General features: G+C 34.8%; 3 protein-coding genes across 4 annotated transcripts; 1 reads left to right on the forward strand and 2 right to left on the reverse strand.

Moving 5' to 3' along the window:
• Window positions 1-1,167: 1,167 nt before the first annotated feature.
• On the reverse strand, window positions 1,168-6,095 carry LOC137812593 (DEK domain-containing chromatin-associated protein 1). Its single transcript, XM_068614682.1, has 11 exons — window positions 5,471-6,095; window positions 5,296-5,329; window positions 3,828-3,907; window positions 3,615-3,674; window positions 3,301-3,411; window positions 3,132-3,212; window positions 2,725-2,781; window positions 2,193-2,613; window positions 1,838-1,935; window positions 1,728-1,758; window positions 1,168-1,632 (listed from the first exon to the last, which is right to left on the reverse strand). The coding sequence occupies exons 1-11, from the start codon at window positions 5,813-5,815 to the stop codon at window positions 1,502-1,504; spliced, it is 1,449 nt and encodes a 482-aa protein (XP_068470783.1). The 5' UTR covers window positions 5,816-6,095; the 3' UTR covers window positions 1,168-1,501.
• A 2,461-nt stretch (window positions 6,096-8,556) lies between these two features.
• RMI1 (recQ-mediated instability protein (DUF1767)) lies at window positions 8,557-12,773 on the forward strand. 2 transcript variants are annotated; one of them, XM_068614681.2, is made up of 8 exons: window positions 8,557-9,129; window positions 9,335-9,505; window positions 9,846-9,991; window positions 10,177-10,310; window positions 10,429-11,015; window positions 11,370-11,480; window positions 11,566-11,694; window positions 11,832-12,773. In XM_068614681.2, the coding sequence occupies exons 1-8, from the start codon at window positions 8,701-8,703 to the stop codon at window positions 11,994-11,996; spliced, it is 1,872 nt and encodes a 623-aa protein (XP_068470782.1). In that variant the 5' UTR covers window positions 8,557-8,700; the 3' UTR covers window positions 11,997-12,773. The 2 variants fall into 2 exon arrangements, 1 of the variants encoding a protein (XP_068470782.1); XR_016518850.1 differs by having other exon boundaries at window positions 8,576-9,129; window positions 11,251-11,480.
• Window positions 12,774-12,992: 219 nt separating this feature from the next.
• On the reverse strand, window positions 12,993-15,861 carry LOC137812594 (11-beta-hydroxysteroid dehydrogenase A). Its single transcript, XM_068614683.2, has 6 exons — window positions 15,569-15,861; window positions 15,264-15,456; window positions 14,096-14,181; window positions 13,852-13,983; window positions 13,590-13,754; window positions 12,993-13,387 (listed from the first exon to the last, which is right to left on the reverse strand). The coding sequence occupies exons 1-6, from the start codon at window positions 15,749-15,751 to the stop codon at window positions 13,103-13,105; spliced, it is 1,044 nt and encodes a 347-aa protein (XP_068470784.1). The 5' UTR covers window positions 15,752-15,861; the 3' UTR covers window positions 12,993-13,102.
• Between the last annotated feature and the right edge of the window lie 1,482 nt (window positions 15,862-17,343).

The following is a 17,343-nucleotide window of genomic DNA, read 5'->3' on the forward strand; positions in this document are numbered from 1 at the left end:
TTTAATCAATAAAAAACAATAATATAATTATATTAATTTAGTCTAGATTTAAAATGAATTTTAATTAAGACAAATTCATTCAAATGGATTCTCAATAGCAAAAATATGTAATTTATTTATTTAATTTTAAATAATATAATATAAATTTCATTATTATCTTAATATTTCTATTTTAAATTAATTAATATAATTAATTTTCATGAAAATAATTATATTATTTTTATTACTAATAATATTTTCAAAACTATACAAATTATTATAAAAAAAAAAAATCAAACAACACAAAAATTCACAAATATGAAAATAACTAACATAATCAATTATTTCTATAGTTAAAAAACTAACATAATCAATTATTCAAATACATAACCAATTACCCTCACTTTTAAAAAAAGTTCATAATCGATTATAGTAAAAATAAAAACAAATAATCGATTATCTCAATAACATAATTGATTATCCACTGTTTTTTAATAACATAATTAATTATGTACTCTTTTTTTTTCAGTAATAATCAATTATGTGTTATACAAAACCAAAACAATGCTAACCTAAGACCAAACAACCATTACAAAACTCACTTCCCTACTACTTTGGTGTTGTACATGGCATGTAGGCTCACATGAAAAGTAGCAAAAAGTAAGGATAACTATGTAAATGACACTACCCTACCTGGTTTTCTTCTTAATCTTCACCACTTTCTCTTCACTCTTGAGAATGACAAAACACTTTCTACTTTCCCTTCACTCACCCTCAATCTTCAATAGAAGCAAACACGATGACACCAACAATCTTATCAATGACTAAAGTGCCAGTTTTTTCCTTATTTGTATGTATTCCTTTATAATTAGAATCAGTAATTTATTATATTATATACACATAATTAATATATATATATATAAATATACATATAAATAATATTAAAAACTAGTTACTAATAAATATATAATAAAGCATTAAGTTGAATAGACATTCATTTTTTAATAAAATAAACTTTTAAACAAATTTTAAAGTCCTTAAAGATATTAATCTTTAATTTCTACACTAAAATAATCCGTAGCACTAAATGACCATTCATCAATATAAGTTTCCACAAATATAAGGCGCAAATGCATAATTTATCAGCAATGAGGTAGGAAAGTCGTCACAGTTCACAAGAGTCTCAGGTTTCAAAGACTCGTAATCTGGTTTCGAGCTATTAAAAATTTGCATGCTGTTGTGAATTAAAAGGCAATATTGTTTACAGCCATGTGAATAAAAACTATTTAGTATAAAAAGTAAAATTAAGATCACATTAATAATACACAGAAAGGGTTAAATCTAGCAAATACAACCAAGTTGAGAATACCTACCATGGAAAAAGGTCCCAACTCAAACCAAACATCCACTAAAACCTATTATGGAAAGAAACGGATGCCACGAGAACCACGGCAAGAAATTTAGCTGAGGAATGAACCACATACCTCTATTTTCAGATTATTTATTTAACTATAATTCTAAATCATGCATCATCTTCATCTCCAACATTTGATGCTTCATTCTCATCGTTATCAGACATGTTATTAATTACATCAGTAATTATATCCTTCACCTCTGATTTTCTATTCATTAAATCCACGTCAAAGTGAGTACCTGCCAACATTTCATCACAGAAGAGCTTAGTTCACAAAATCATTTCCCATCCTTTAATTGGGGGTGGGAGAGAGTTTGGTGGAAACAGATCATACCAAGTTGTTTGAGGATATCAGATAAAGTTGCCTGCATAAAAAAAAAAAAATTAAAAAATTAGAATATTAAAAAACTACATTAAATGGCAAACAAAAAAAAAAGTACTTACCGTATTGAAATCTACTTTCTTTAAAATATCAACAACCACTCGATGCATTTCCTTCTTACTAGGTCCGGATTTAACCTTCTCACTGCTTTTACCTTTGCCTGCCAATGACATAAGAATGGAACGGGTAAGAAGAAAAAATAAGGCAACACAGGCATATATTATAAAATTATAACATTTTATAAAACTTGTCCAGACATAACACGGTTATACAAGAGGATAAGTTTTCCAGGGACAACTCGAGCAAACGTGACCATAGGTTCCAAAAATAACTTTCAGGCAAACTAACTAATTATGCAACTGGCATTAGATTAAGTAGAACGGATGATATTATCAACTGCAATGACAAAGACCCAACCTTCATTTGCAGTTCGTTTTTTGTTTGCAACCTTCCCTTTCGAATTCTGATTTTCCCTTATTGTTTTCTGTTTCTTGGAAGCAGACTGCTTGGACTTCGAAGTATTGTCATTAAGAGCTGTTTTTGAAGTAGATTTTTTTGGAGGTTTTTCATTGCTCTCGGTAGTCTTTACCATAGTGGTCTTCTTTACAGGTGTGGCTTGGTCTTCGTTCAGAGTATTTTTTGAAGACCGATCGTGAGCCTTTTCTTTATCTTCTTCCTCTTTCTCTGACATGCTTTCGTCATCATGATCACTTTCACTTTTTTGCACATCATCTTCCTTAGAATCAACTTTTGCGTCCGAAGGTTCAGACACATCACTGTCCTCGGTGTCAGAAGACTCTATTTGCTTTTTCTCAACCAGGGCGGTTTTCTTTTGCTTCTAAAGCCAGAAGAAATATTAGGAAATCAAAACAGAAGAACAAACATTTAAGCATGCTATAACTAATGCAGCAAGCAAGAATGAATTTCAAGTAATAGTATGACAACGCACCTTGGTAGGTTTTTCAGACTTGTTTTGGGTTTGCTTTCTTCCTCTCTTTTTACCTTTCTGTAACATAAAATCAAGTTTTAAAAAACAAATTAAGACTCAATTACACTAATACAAGGTACACGTAATTACCTAGTTAATTTTGATTGATTTAACTGTTGAATTTAAATTATGGTTAAAGATATAACAAGTTGAGTATGACAAAATTCAGACAAAACAAGCCTCTAATCACATGGTTGAATTTCTTAAGTCTCGCACTTGGGTCTTCAATTTGTTAATTTTAGAATAGTTAACTGGAATAAAAATTTAAAATGACGTGAATCTATAAGTGAACTGAATAAATTGTATCACGACTTACAATAACATTAATTAATTCTTATCCTTATTCAATAATGTGGAAAAAAAATTACCATTTTATTATCAGCAAGAAGTGCATCAGTTGTAGCATACGGGGACACCAAAAATTCAAACAACTTTGAAGAAAGTTCCTCCTGAAATACCACATTGATAATAACTTTTTTCATATAGAGCATTTGTAACAATACAAAAAATGGGAAAACGTTATAGATTGACTTTTACCTTCTTCATAGTGGCCTTATTTATTGGAATATTAAGCACATTACAGAAGTCCACCAATTTTTCTTTCACACATCTATCAATCTTCTCCCTTGTCTTTGCTCTGTGTTTTTCCTGCCAAAAAAGAATTATATAACCATAGGGTAAGCCGGTTAATAACAGACTCAGGCATTCACAATTTTAAAACGACATGCACACTAAACCAAAATAAATAAACTAACAAAATTTTCAATACAAAATAGCACAACCTATTAAGATTTATCTGCATAGTTGGAAATGAAATACAAAAAGCATTACAGTATATGATGCAACCGTACCTCATTGTCAGTCCACACATAGCCAGAAAACAGTCCTATATTTCTCTTTACTGTTTTTGCCTACACAAAAAAAAATATGTAAGTATCATTCAAGGAACAGCCAATAGCCAGTCTTATACTGCCCATCCACTCTTCATTTAAAAAACAAAGGCATGAAAAAACATGTCAAATAAACATTGACAAAACATCTGAAGAGCTGAGTTAGTCTGTCACCTTTCCTTTTATCCCAAAGAGTATTCTATGAAGCGCATGCAGGTTGTCATCAGCTTTTCTCTTTGATAACTTGAAAGCCACTGAAAGAGTATAGATGTAAATAACATAAATAAAAACGCTGCTTAGAGAAGCATAACGTTAAAATAGAAAGCAAACTACCAATTTGGAAATCTGCAAAACTTAATCTCAACCACCGAGAGAGTGAATGCATAGCAGGATAGCCATTTGCAATTCCTCAGTCCATTATTCAAATGTTAAAATGCATAATTTAAAGAAAAAACAGACAGCACAGAAATCCAATGTTGCATTGCATCAAACAGCTGAACCACATTTCATTAACTACTAGGAATGCAGCCTTAAGAAAACTTGAAAACACATACTTTTCCATAGGAGTATTTTCATTACCATCTAGTAATTTGAGGTGATATCCATTAAGCAAATTGTGTTAAAATGGCCATTATAATTTTGCTACCTTGGGTTTAGTTTTTCATCTAAACCAGCTTCAACAAACAAGGAAATGTCCCTGTTGTAATGGAATACATTTACACCTTACAAACTTCACCAGAGTTCAGAAAAGCATGAATTTAACTCCCAAAACTGAATATCCATTACAATATATAGCTGAAAATGTATCCTTCCCCTAGAGCCAAATGCCCAGACCAAACATAAAAAGGAACCCGTGCATGGGAGGCATTTTGGACTCGTAGCAGTAGCTTAGCTTAGGCCCTAGGGGAATCGCAAACAAACTAGTTTAAGAAAGGAAGTAGTTTTGTGGAGATCATAGAGATCCACAGAGGATGAGAGTTGAACAATTGTTGATGAATCCTTAACACAGTGAAAATAAACTACTCTATGGTAACCATTATTAATTATCGACATGGTGTTGGTCACAAGGGAAGCCATTGCTGTAAGCCAAAAGACTAATGCAAGCAAAGTTAGCATAAGAAAGCATAATGTCGTTTCTTGAATCTTGATCCTGAAGAAATATATGTTGTTTTTTATTAGATGAGACACCTAACTACTTTGCAGATATTAATCTAATGGAGGAGAACGCACAAGTGACAGGTAAGGATTAAAGTGAATATCATGCTTAAGTGGGTCATTAAGTTGAAAATTGGTGGGAAAAAATCAGGATTTTAGCCTTTTAAATAGTCTATTATCCATGATATTAACCCATTTCTTGTCCCCCGTCCCTTAAGACTTCAATACTTCGCATCCCTCGTGGACATCTTTCTCTTCAACCATAAAATCTCCACGTGACCAATTAAACACGCAGGAGCTAAAACCCCAAACCCAATCCCGCAGACGCAGTCGACAACATTCACACACTTCTCTATCCACTAACTCAGAACGGTATACAATGGCAAAAACAAATACGGAGAAAGAACAATAGATCAAAAGACCACGCGATGTCTCACATTACGGACACCATCAATTCACAAATCCATGTAACAACAAAAGGCCTTACCATTTGGAATGTCCTTGAGTTGCGTACCGTTGCCCTGAAACCCAAAGATTCACACGATCAAATCCAACACTTCTTGTATTAATTCGACACAACGGAGAAACACAACATGAAACCTTAAAAAAAACTCTTGAAGTAAAACATACAAAATTAACAAACCATATGTCACTATATGTACCTTCTCAATTGACAAAGCTTTGAAAGAGGAATATTTGTGAAACTTATCGGGCGAAGAGACAGTGTACCTATCCACCGTTTTCCTCTCCCTGGTCGGTCTCTCGCTAGCTGGCGTAGCGTAACCGCTTTCTTTCGTTGACTTGCTCGACTTCGCTTCGCCACGCTCCTCAGTCTCTTCTTCTTCCTCTTCATTCTTCTCTTCTTCAACCCGATCCTTCTCTTTTTCTTCGCCTTTCTCGCTCACATCGTTCTCCACCGAATTATCCTCTTGTTTCGTGTGATTCTCTTCGGCTTGGACTTCTTCTTCCCCTTGAAGCTTCTCGTTTTCTAGGGTTTCAGAAGACATAGCTGAGAGAAGATGAAATTTGCAAAGAGAGTGAATCCCTGAGCAGTGAAGAGAGGAGAGAGAATTATGATTAGATCGGAAGAATGAGAGTGATTGTGAATGGAAGATAGACGGATAGAGAGGGAAATGGTGAAATAAAATTGGAGGGAAACGAAACAAGATGAAGCGCGCTCTTCACTCCTTTTTCAAATTTTATGCCAATTTTCTGAGCGGTGAAAAGCTTTTTCACCTTCTTTTCCTCATTCCCCGCCAAAACAAAACCCTTCAATAAAATAACCCTAAAAAAAATATTTCAGAAGAAAAAAAAAAATAATAACTCACCTTGCTTGCTTTTATTTAATTTCTTATTTGTATTTTATCTTTTCCACTTTCCCTATTTCACAATTAATTCAAATAAAACAAAACTAAATAGGAAACGATGGGACGAGGATCAGAGGATAATACTGTTCAACTCCCTTTGTCTCTTCACACCATTCTTTCCCACTTTTAAGAATCTCCATTAACCTTTTCTTCCACATTTCCACTTCTGTATTTAAATTGTTGAAAATATTTAATACAGTATAAACAAGTTTTTTTTTATTTTTGTATATAAAATAAAAATTATTATTTTTTCATGTTTAATGTAAATATATATATATATATATATATAAATATAGCTTTCTTTAAGTTGGTGAGATGTGAAAGAATGAAACTAAAAAGATACATTGTAAAGGTGTTTCCTAGTAGTATTTGCTTTGATTTTTTTAGTTAAAAATACATTCCAATTAAACATGAAAATATGTGTTTCGTTCTCGAAAATAACATGTAATCATTTGTAAAAAAAAACTTTTTTATAATGCAAAAATATATTTTGTTTTCTTATGTTCTCATTTACCATATTTACGTGTCATTCAATTAACTCCAACAAATTTACATAATATTGTAATTTATGTTGGATATCACACATCGACTAAAAAGATAAAAACATTTCATAGTATATAAGTGGCACAAACTCATCTTTTAAAGTCTCCTTATTAGTATGATATCAAAGTCATTTAGAGTTTATCCTAAATAGATCTATCGTAAACACTTGTCATATCTTTTTTTCAAAAATGTTTTGTTAACACTCTTTGTCCTTTAACACATACTATATGTCAGAGGCGTGACATTGAGTAAGGATGTGACAGTGGAGTTTTTTGTAATTCTTATGGGAGCGATGTGGCACTGAGGACGGTTTTGTAAGAGTGTAAGGGTTTAGTGTTTGAGTGCGGGCGTGGAAGCGGAAGAGTTTCGAATGAAATAGAAAGTTGAATGAAAGGGAAAAAAAAGTAGCAACCTTGTTGGAGGGAGGGAGAAAGAAGCAACAAGAAGCATGGACCAAGCAGTAGAACAAGCGGAGTATAAACCATAAACATCTTTCTTGTGCGGTCATAAAAAGAAACGCCATTGCTTTTTTGTTTGTTGTTTAAGTGTTCAATGTCATTGGACCACATATTACACCGGTGAGATGACTTAACCAGTGTAATATGGGTCATAGCAGAATTGGACACCCACCCTATCAAAACTGATTACCCAGCCGCAAGTTCATCCACATTACTGGCACACGCAAAACTTGTTACCCGTGTGTCTGTAAGTATATGGGTCATATATTACACCCTACCAAAACTGGTTATCTAGTCACAAGTTCCTCAACATATATTGGCATATGCAAAAATGGTTATCTGTGTGTATCTAAATGGACATTTTTGTGACGTTTATGACCACCCACTCTTTATAAAAAAATTCATTTTTTTTAATATGAGTCATATATTACACTGATTAAATGGTTTAACCAGTGTAATATGGGTCAGTTTGAGTAAAAAAATAATATATTACACCAGTTGTTACTAAGAACCGACATAATGTATTTTTTTTTATCCTATTTTGAAGTTCGCACCTCACTACTAATTCGCATTAGTGTCATATTTTGAACTTGCCATATCACATGTCTACCAAGCATCAAATGTGTGTTAATGTAGAGACTCTGTAAGTATATCGTGATTCAATTTTTTTTTTCTCGAGGATGATAATATAGTGTTAAAACTATTAGAAAAACCTTTCTTTCATATCATTCATAGGGTTAAACTTATTTTATATACATGAAATTTACGATTTTTCTCCCACACCCATATCTCCTATACAGATAAAATAATAATATTTACATAATTAATTTCGATTCGACTTAGATTGGTTTCAGATTATCAAATCGCAAATTGAAATGAACCGCTAAATTTTGAAAAAATAAAATAAAATCGATGAAAAACAATTTTAATCACTTACTAGTTTTTTAAATCAGTTTTTATAGATTAGTTTCTAAACACTTTGTTGTTCGAGTTTTCTGACCCCATTAAATTAATGAAACTAAAAAAAAACTCAAAATATATTGTGTAGTGAAATTTGACACTTTAGTATCAAACAAAAAATTCCTTTTTATTTTGATTGATTATGCAACAAAACAAAGACACGCGTTTTTTTTTTCGTAATGAAGTTTACAAATTGAATTTGACATTATATGAGAGAAGAAAAAATTTCAACCTTTAAACTTATATTGATTTAGATTAACTTATAAATTCTTGGACAATCTTACTACTTATCTAATTTTATCCTTAGAGTTATAATCTAATAGAGTAACAATAGTAAAAAAGGTCTTCTTAAAAAATTAGGAGGTGCATAGAAAAATTATGAGGGTGGAATAAGAAGGAGTTAGGCCCAACTTGAGGAGCAAAAACGAAAAACCAGAGTTTTCAATCCCTCGCTATTCCGCGCGCTGGAGAGTGGAGTAGAGACCCAATTCCCTCGTCATTCTGAAAAGAGGAGAGAGAGGCACTCCACATTTTCAAAAATTCCCATTGTCCTCTCCTGCAGAAATGCCCGTACGCCGTCTCAGACTCGATTCCGACACCGACGAAGAAGAACAAGACCAACTCCAACCCCAATCCCTACCACGACCACAGCCACAGCCACAGCCACATTTTCCGGCGGTTCCTGTGGAAATCTCCGACGACGACGACTTCATCGACGTCGCCGAAAGCTTCTCTCCGCCCTCCCCTTCATGTCCAGTCACCGACTTCCTCCAACGCCTAGGACTTTCCCTCAAGAGAGACTGGCTCGCCTCCTGTCTCCGCCAACTCCAAGCCTCCGTTACGTCCTTCGAACACCTCGACGTTGCCACCAAAGCCAAAAGTTGTTTCGAGCAGTGCCTCTTCGCCGACATGAATTCATGCGGCGCCGGAATTCTCCCTCCCAACGTCGATTCCATGCACCTTCGCGTTCTCCCTGGTCCCTACGTTTTGCAGGTACGGCCTCGCTTCTTGTTGCTACAATTGTCTGAGTATCCATGGCATCATAGGTTGCTTTGTTAGGCTCTAACTTATGATAATGAATTTAGATGGTTTGTTGATATGTATTTTCCGCTGATTGATACGTAAGTGCTGTCAATTTTTATTTGTAGAATTTGTAGACTTGTGAATTTTCACCGCGATGTTCAATTCATGGTTGTAGGTTGATGAAATAGTTAATATCACTTGTCCTCTGCGAGGAAGATATGAACAAGCACCTCCTGGACCTAAGAGGTGCCTCAAGTTGTCAATGACTGATGGTGTTCAGAGAGTCTTTGGAATGGAGTATAGGCCTATCAAAGCTCTTGAAGTCTGTGCCTCTTCTGGTTTAAAGGTTTCTTTCTCTGCTGTGCCATCCCTTCCTTTAATTTGGATGGGATAAACCTTAAATATAGTACTTTAAGTTGACTGGTGCTACTTTCGATTAGAATTGGAGTTTAACTTTGGTAATCTATGTGATCTATTAATGCATGGTTTTATTTAGCGGATTATCGAAGTGAAACTCCTATTCGGTCCATTCTTAATTTTCTTGTTTTGTGTGGTTTTCTCTGGGTTTATCACTTCCCTATGCAATCTATTGGTTTATCATTTCCATATGTCTGACTAGCATAAGTGATTTGGTTAAGTTTCTTCTCACTGATGGTGATGTAGAGGGGTTTATTTGATACTTGTAGGTTGCTATTTCTAATGTACATGTGCGTCGTGGACTTCTAATGCTGGTCCCTGAAACCATTGAAATTTTGGGGGGATTGGTTGAGGAGCTGGATGCTGCTCGAAAACGACTGGTAGAAGAAATAAACAAGCCACCTAGGGGGAAAAGGTACCAATTATTGCAATTTGATTATTTGGACCAAACTGTGCAATTGAAAGTTGTATGATATCTTCATATGTTGATGTGGAAGCTACATTGGTGCAAACTTTCTTGCTGGCTTATACTATTACTATATGTAATTTTACTGCATATAGGTAAACATTGATTTGGTGGTCTTCATTGTTCTTATGCAGAAACAAAAATGGAGAGCTCCCTCCTTTAGCAACTAGAGCAACACTTGCTGCATGGCCTTCAGGTGGAGTTGATAATCGTGCATGCAATGGATCCACGCTGCACAGTACTGTTTCTTCCCAAGAAAACAACCAAGGTACACTTTGTGTTGCGGATAAAAGTATTTATATGTGTGGATGGTAATGCACGTCTATGATGTAGACAATTTCCCAATTTTGTCCTTGGCTGTTCTTCATGAGTGCATTTAATTACAGGTGCTGGCCCGAGCATACCTGGCACTGTTAACAGCTTAACAACTGAAGATACTTTGTCCATGGGTGCACAAAGTGCTGCTTCTAATTCAATACCCTACACGTCTTCAAATTCCGATGCCATGAATGTGGATACTCCTAGGGATACCAATCCTGTTTCCCGTGTTAGTCCTATGGCTAACCAGCTCTCTTCTGTAATCTCAAAGGCCAAGGAGATGCACATAGATGCCGCTAATACCAGGGAATATTCTATTGACCATCAGTCTTCTAACATGGATTCAGATGTTGCAGCGTCACATATTGACACGGTTAATATAACACGAGAAAGTTCTATAACTATTGAGTACTCTCCTGTGGTTGAAAATGTTGAGACAGATACGGATAGAACTCCTGTTGTTACAGATACTACTCATCTGCAAAGAACCTCATCCACTGCTTTAAACACTAGCGATGTCCGGATGGTTGATGCCAGTGACCATCCACTCATACTGTCTGGAGACCAAGAGGTTCCTTTCACATATATAGCTAGTTTGTCAGCCAAGTGGGCTAAAATGAAGGAGGAAGCTCCTTCTGTTCAGGGTAAAATCAAGGTAAGATGATAAACTATATCTACTGTTTCCTGCTTTTTCTGTGATTTTTACCTTGTGCATTTGGTTTTTGAGTATGAGTAGCTGGAAACTTGGAATGACTAGTTACCAACATGTTTTACTACAATAATAATTTCTGTGGTCCGAATCCTTGTGTTTGTATTCTATCCTCTTCATATTATGTGTCATATCGTTTAGTTTGAGATTTGAATACGAGCCATTTGTTGCTGTTCTGTAGTGACATGGGCTCTTGGGTGGAATTTTCTTCGGAGCATGTCTTAATTCTACTAACTGATGCTTAGGTCAGAGTTTTTGCAATCTTAATTTTTTCTAAGTATAAATGCGTTTTTTTTGTAGTGCTTTTTGACAGGTGTAAAAGGATTCCAGTATAAGAAAAGGACAACATACGAGCTTCAGGCATATGTAGACGATGGTAGCCTTATTTCTGAAATCCTCGTCGATCATAATGTGAGTTTGCTCTAGAATTCAAGTTTTTATCACATGGTCTGTATTTTTAACTGTAAGAAGTTGATCATTGATAGAAATAATTTAGGTTGTAGAGAAAGGAATTGGTTATTCTCCTAAAGAAGTAACTGCGGCTCTTTCTTCTCCTGACACGAAAATTGTCCACCAAATGAAGGATACAATGCGTAAATTTCAAGCTTTTTTAGCAAACTTTGAGGTAAATATAAATTCTCTAGCTGTAGACACAAGGGAATCTGACAGATTCCTGCAAGTTTTACGCAGTTAGCTGGATTGACTACAAATTAATAATCGTTTTTTATTCTGTTAATTAACATCTTTATGTTTTTTGTCTAGGGAATAATTCTTGTGGAATTCAATAAAAAATCTCCCCTTCCACTTGCCCTAGAAATGAGTCAAGGCTGTCCTCAGTCTGATGCATGGTTACTTCTGAGAAGGCTGAAGTCTCTTCACTCTCCACAAGTTCAAAACCCTATGGATCCAATTGAATTATCCCCGTAATTATCTGAATGACTAGCATTTCGTAATTTGGCCTGGACAAAGTTGTGCTCGAAATGATTACTCAAGTTCCAAGGCATAACTAAGATGGACATAGAAGAATGGCGATATGAGAGAGCATATGGTGCTGAACCAACATGTATTCTGCTATTATGTGAGTGGATGTTTCAATTTTGATCCATACATTTTAGGTGTAAGAAATGAATTATGTGGTACTTGCCAGGGGAAAGTCGATAAAATGTTGGTGTTCATTTTCGTCAAAACAAACGAATAGTCCTCCCTTTGATCCGAGTACAACAGAAGAAGAAAAATCGAGGTAGGTGGATCTAACATGACATTAGTTTCCTCAATTGAAAAAATGACGAATTACCTCTTTGCGGAAGGAGGAAAGGATCAGGATTACAACGTGTTATGAAAGTGCCTGATATATACACCACTGGTGAAGCATGAATTGGGTTTGTATATTTTCATTGTTCTTGGTGTAAAGGAGTTCCCATTGGAGGTTTATTTGTTGGATGAGATTGTCTACTTCTACACCTAAGGATGTATTGCAATTCCTGAGTGGATATATGATTGATTCTTGTAATTTGAAATATAACTTCTGTAATAGATTTTAGCTTTGCTACACGAGTTTTGTAAAGTTTGCTCTGTCATTTCCATTATCAATATACCTCAGATATTATAATGATTAAAATAGTCACAAATGTACATATCTGGAAACAACTCTGAAGTATTTTTTGGGGAGTAATGTTCTGAAGATTAATGAAAATTGTTTCGCCTCTCCTGTATTGTGTGAAATACTCATTCAGTTTGAAAATAGTTTTTTATAATTAAAATAAAAATAGAAAAAATATTTTCTTGTGTCACTGATGAACTTAGCGATAAGAACTTAGCGATAAGAGTGACAGTTGATTTCCTTCGAGAACAGTCAGAACCGGAGGGAATGTTGCCTACTATTTCTTTACCAATTTATGCATTTGAATCAGCAGAAACAGTTGATGCCACGCCACAAATGATTTTTATTTTTTCATAAGGTGAAGTAGCTTATAACAATAGATATCATTTCCACATTAATATGGCATGGCCAGATTGTAATATAAAAATGATGTTTAGTTGGGTTTGATATTGGGACTTCTCACTGACTTGGGATGCATATATTTCTTTAAGAATGCAAGATCAAGGACCTTCTTGCTAGCTGGTTCTTCCTCGGAAGACTCCGAAGTTAGTGACCAGCGGTTAAGAAACTCTAACACTTCAGGGCAAAATATCTGCCAATAGAACGTTGTCGTAAACCAAGCTGGTTCGGTCAAGTACGAGTCCCCCCGGCAAACGCTATTCACAATTGCTTTGGCAGCTTCTGTCACTGATTTTATGGGCATCCCACTACCTTCCATCTGTTGCCAAGAAACCAAATGAATAAATTAAGAAAAGCAATGCGTTAAGAGAACCAAATATATACAATGAAAAGCAAGGACAAATCTTGAATCCATTTTCAATTATGCAAAGTTGAAATTCTGATTAGGACATTAGGAAATAACACGAAAAGCATGTTAAAAATTGCATCTAGGATTTGTCATAAAAGTAAATATAGCTTACATCTCTTATTTGTTGATCAAAAACCATCCTGCCATCCTTGGATAGGATCTTCCCTTGCGACATTTCTGAGTCGATCAGCCCTGGAGTGACTATAGTTATTCCTATGTCTCTTCCCAATTCAGTTCTCAGAGTCTCATATAAGCTGATCACTGCTGCTTTGCTGGCCTAAAGAATTTAGAAAGCTATAAATTGTCAATTCTGGCTTAAAATATCATAACGGAAGCTTAGTTAATTGGCTTGTTGATAGGGTCTCGTCTGTTACATTGTAGATACTCATCCTCGGAACAGGCAACCATCCATTACAAGAAGCTACTGCTACGATCTTGCCTTTGCTTTGTCTTAAGTGGGGGATTGAAAAGTAAGTGCCATATGCAGAACCCCAGAAGTTAATGTCCTGTTAAATAAAACATTTATCATCTAAAAGTCATGAATTCGAAATGTTCACGATCTATTCCTCTTAACCAGCTGCAGAGAAGAGTTAATAATAATATAGATAAATTCATTACCATTGCGGGTGCAAATTTAGTGATATCAGTGGTGTCCTCAAACAAGCTGAGAGCAACTATTCCGGCATTGTTCACCAAATGATCCACTGCAAAGAGGGTCATATTTAACGATTGATTAACCATGTCATACATCCAAAACAAAGCTTAAGACATACTTGTATACAAAAATACTAACTCTTCTCATCACTCTAGTTAATTCTGTTGTGGGTTGTTATCAACGTTAAAAAATTTCGAATGATCAATTTCTCGGAAGCTTTCAAATTCTTGATGACGATAATTAAGACAAAATGGTGTATTCAGAGGAGAGTAATGGTGGTCTTTCAAGAAATTATGGAAATAGTCAAGAGTCGGGATTCAAGAACTTGGTGACAATCCCACTGTGGTCCAGAGATCTGCTTACAGTGAGCGCAGACAAAGGGATTAGAAAGCCTTGTTCTTCGTGCACCAGCGTGTGGACCCGAACAATTTTGAAAGGATTTCCTCTGCTGCATCTGTGAAAGGCATGTGAAAATTGTAGAATTTTTATGGCAAGCTCAAGAAGTGAGACTTCAGACTTTGACAAGACAATTTGAGCTGTTGCATGTAAAAACTTTGAAAAGGTATCAAAATATTTTAGAAGAGTGTTAATCATATGCAAGAGTGTGGGTGGAAGTGTCTGACATAAAGAATCGGGTGGATCAAATTGACCGTAAAGAAGGAAAGAAGCAAGATTCAGTGGTGCAAAGGTAAAAAGTGGGAACATTTTGCTGACGAGTGCAGGAACAACAGAGACGGTGGAGCAAGATATCACGATGAAGCCTACATTGCTCAAGACGATGGGACAGATTCTGATAAAGTAGAGCTGATGGTGACAAACAGTTTTGATACAAATCACGCAGAATCTTGGTAAATTGTTACGGATGCTCATAGCACATGGCTGGCCACAAAGATTGGTTAATTGACTTTGATTCAACTGTGAAAAAGAAAGTTAGATTTCTAAACAAGAGTGTATTGTCTTCCATAAAAAAAATTGGTGATTATATTAAGGTTTAAGGTTTTGGGTTTAAGGTTGATTATCAAGAAGGCAAACAATCCGGTTGGTGATTGCAGCCATTGTTTGAAATGGATGTGAAGTGAGCACTGGTGAATGCTCCACTTGAAGAGGAAGTTGAGAGTGTAGAAAACTTACATCGTCCAAAGTGGTTGATTGTTGATTCAACGAATCGTTGGCAATCTTGGGGTCTTGAAACATCAGCAGGGATGGTGATGACATCAGGGGATCCAAGCAATTTGGCATTGCCAGCAACCTCCTTGATTCGATTTTCTCTTCTGGCAACAAGTGCTAGACGCGCCCCTCTTTTAGCATACTCATATGCTAGGTGCTTTCAGAAACAAATCAGAAAAACGCAGAAACAAAAACCAATTCCACTCAGAAAATTACAAAAAAAAGTAATCGGTAGTTGGAAAGTAAATGGTTTGAAACATGCAAGGTACCTCGCCTATGCCCGACGATGCTCCAGTGATAAGTATCACTTTTCCTGCTACGTTCTCTCTAAAAATTGATCTTACGATGAAGCGGAGAATCTTGAATAGCAGATATGGTGGTAAAATGAGCAGCAAAATAGCAAGGCTTAGAGGGGGAACCAGAATGTTCAACATTGCATGAATGAAAGCCATTGCTTCGGTCGAAGAAAAGAAGAGACGAGACAAGACAGATGAAAGTGTGACTGAAACTCAGTCTTTATTTTGAGCTCTTTAACGTTGGCATTTAATTTTTGATGGAGGATAAGCAACACGTAGCACTTTTGCCCTTTCATTACGGGGATATGTGTTCGTTAGACGTATCAAAATAGGTATACTCTCGGTGAACGCGTAAAAGTCAGATGTGACGAACTAGATACCAGATGTGACAAACTAATATGGTTCCTTACACACTTGTTAGTTCGATTTCAAAAATATGTATACGCGTTAATTAAACAGGTCAGTTATGATCTTATCATACTAAATACGTGTTAGTTAAATATGTTAAAATATATATGGTATCACGAGTATATGGTAGTTAGATTGTTAAAATAGGTACGATATCATGAATTTCTGGGAATAGCTAGATGTGATAAAATATGTTTGATCTCATGCACACGTGTTAGTTTGATTTGAAAAAATACATATGGTCTCATAAATGATGTATACATGTTACTTAGATATGACAATTAAGTATGATTTTATCACACTAAATACGTGTTAGTTAGATGTGTAAAAACAAGTATTGTATTCCACGTGGTAGTTAGATTTGTCAAAATAGGTATGATCTCATGAACATGTGATGATAGTTAGATGTGACAAAATATGTATGGTCTCATGCACACGTGTTAGTTCGAATTGGAAAAATACATATGATCTCATAAATGATGTATACACGCCAGTTAGACATGACAATTAAGTATGATTTTATCACACTAAATACATGTTAGTTAAATGTGTTAAAACATGTATGGTCTCACAAACACGTGGTAGTTAGATGTGTCAAAAAATAGATATGATCTCATGAACGCGTGATAGTTACACGTGACAAAATAAGTATGGTCTCATGCACACATGTTAGTTAGATTTGAAAAAATACAAAATGGTCTCATAAATGATGTATACGCATTAGTTAGACATGACAATTAAGTATGATTTTATCACACTAAATAGTGTTAGTTAAATGTGTCAAAAGATGTATGGTCTCGTGAACATGTGATAATTAGATGTGTCAAAATATGTATGATCTCATGAACACGTGGTAGTTAGACATGACAAAATAGGTATGATCTCATTCACGCATAATACTTAGACTTGTCAAAGCAAGTATAGTCTCGTGAGTGTGTGTTAGTTGGACCTGACAAGATAGATATGATTTGAGAACGATATATAAACATTAGTTAGATGTATCATAATTGATATAATCTCATGAAGCTACATACATATTACTTAGATACGACAAAATATAAATATAGTCAAATGATATTGAATACATATTAATTAGAGGTAGCACGATATACATGATTATGTGAACGTGAATACATGTTAGTTAAATGTAAAAAAATAAATATAATATCATAAATTATTGAACACGTATTAGTTAGACATTATAAAATAAATTTAGTCCAATTAAATACTAGACACATAATTATTAGATATGACAAAATATATATAATCTCAAAATGATAATTAGATATATGTTTTTTAGATATAACAAAATAGATTTGGTTAAATAAATCATTGTTAAT

This window comes from Phaseolus vulgaris, chromosome 2 (genome assembly GCF_051622355.1).
Source record: "Phaseolus vulgaris cultivar YP4 chromosome 2, ASM5162235v1, whole genome shotgun sequence".
Classification (NCBI taxonomy): domain Eukaryota; kingdom Viridiplantae; phylum Streptophyta; class Magnoliopsida; order Fabales; family Fabaceae; genus Phaseolus; species Phaseolus vulgaris.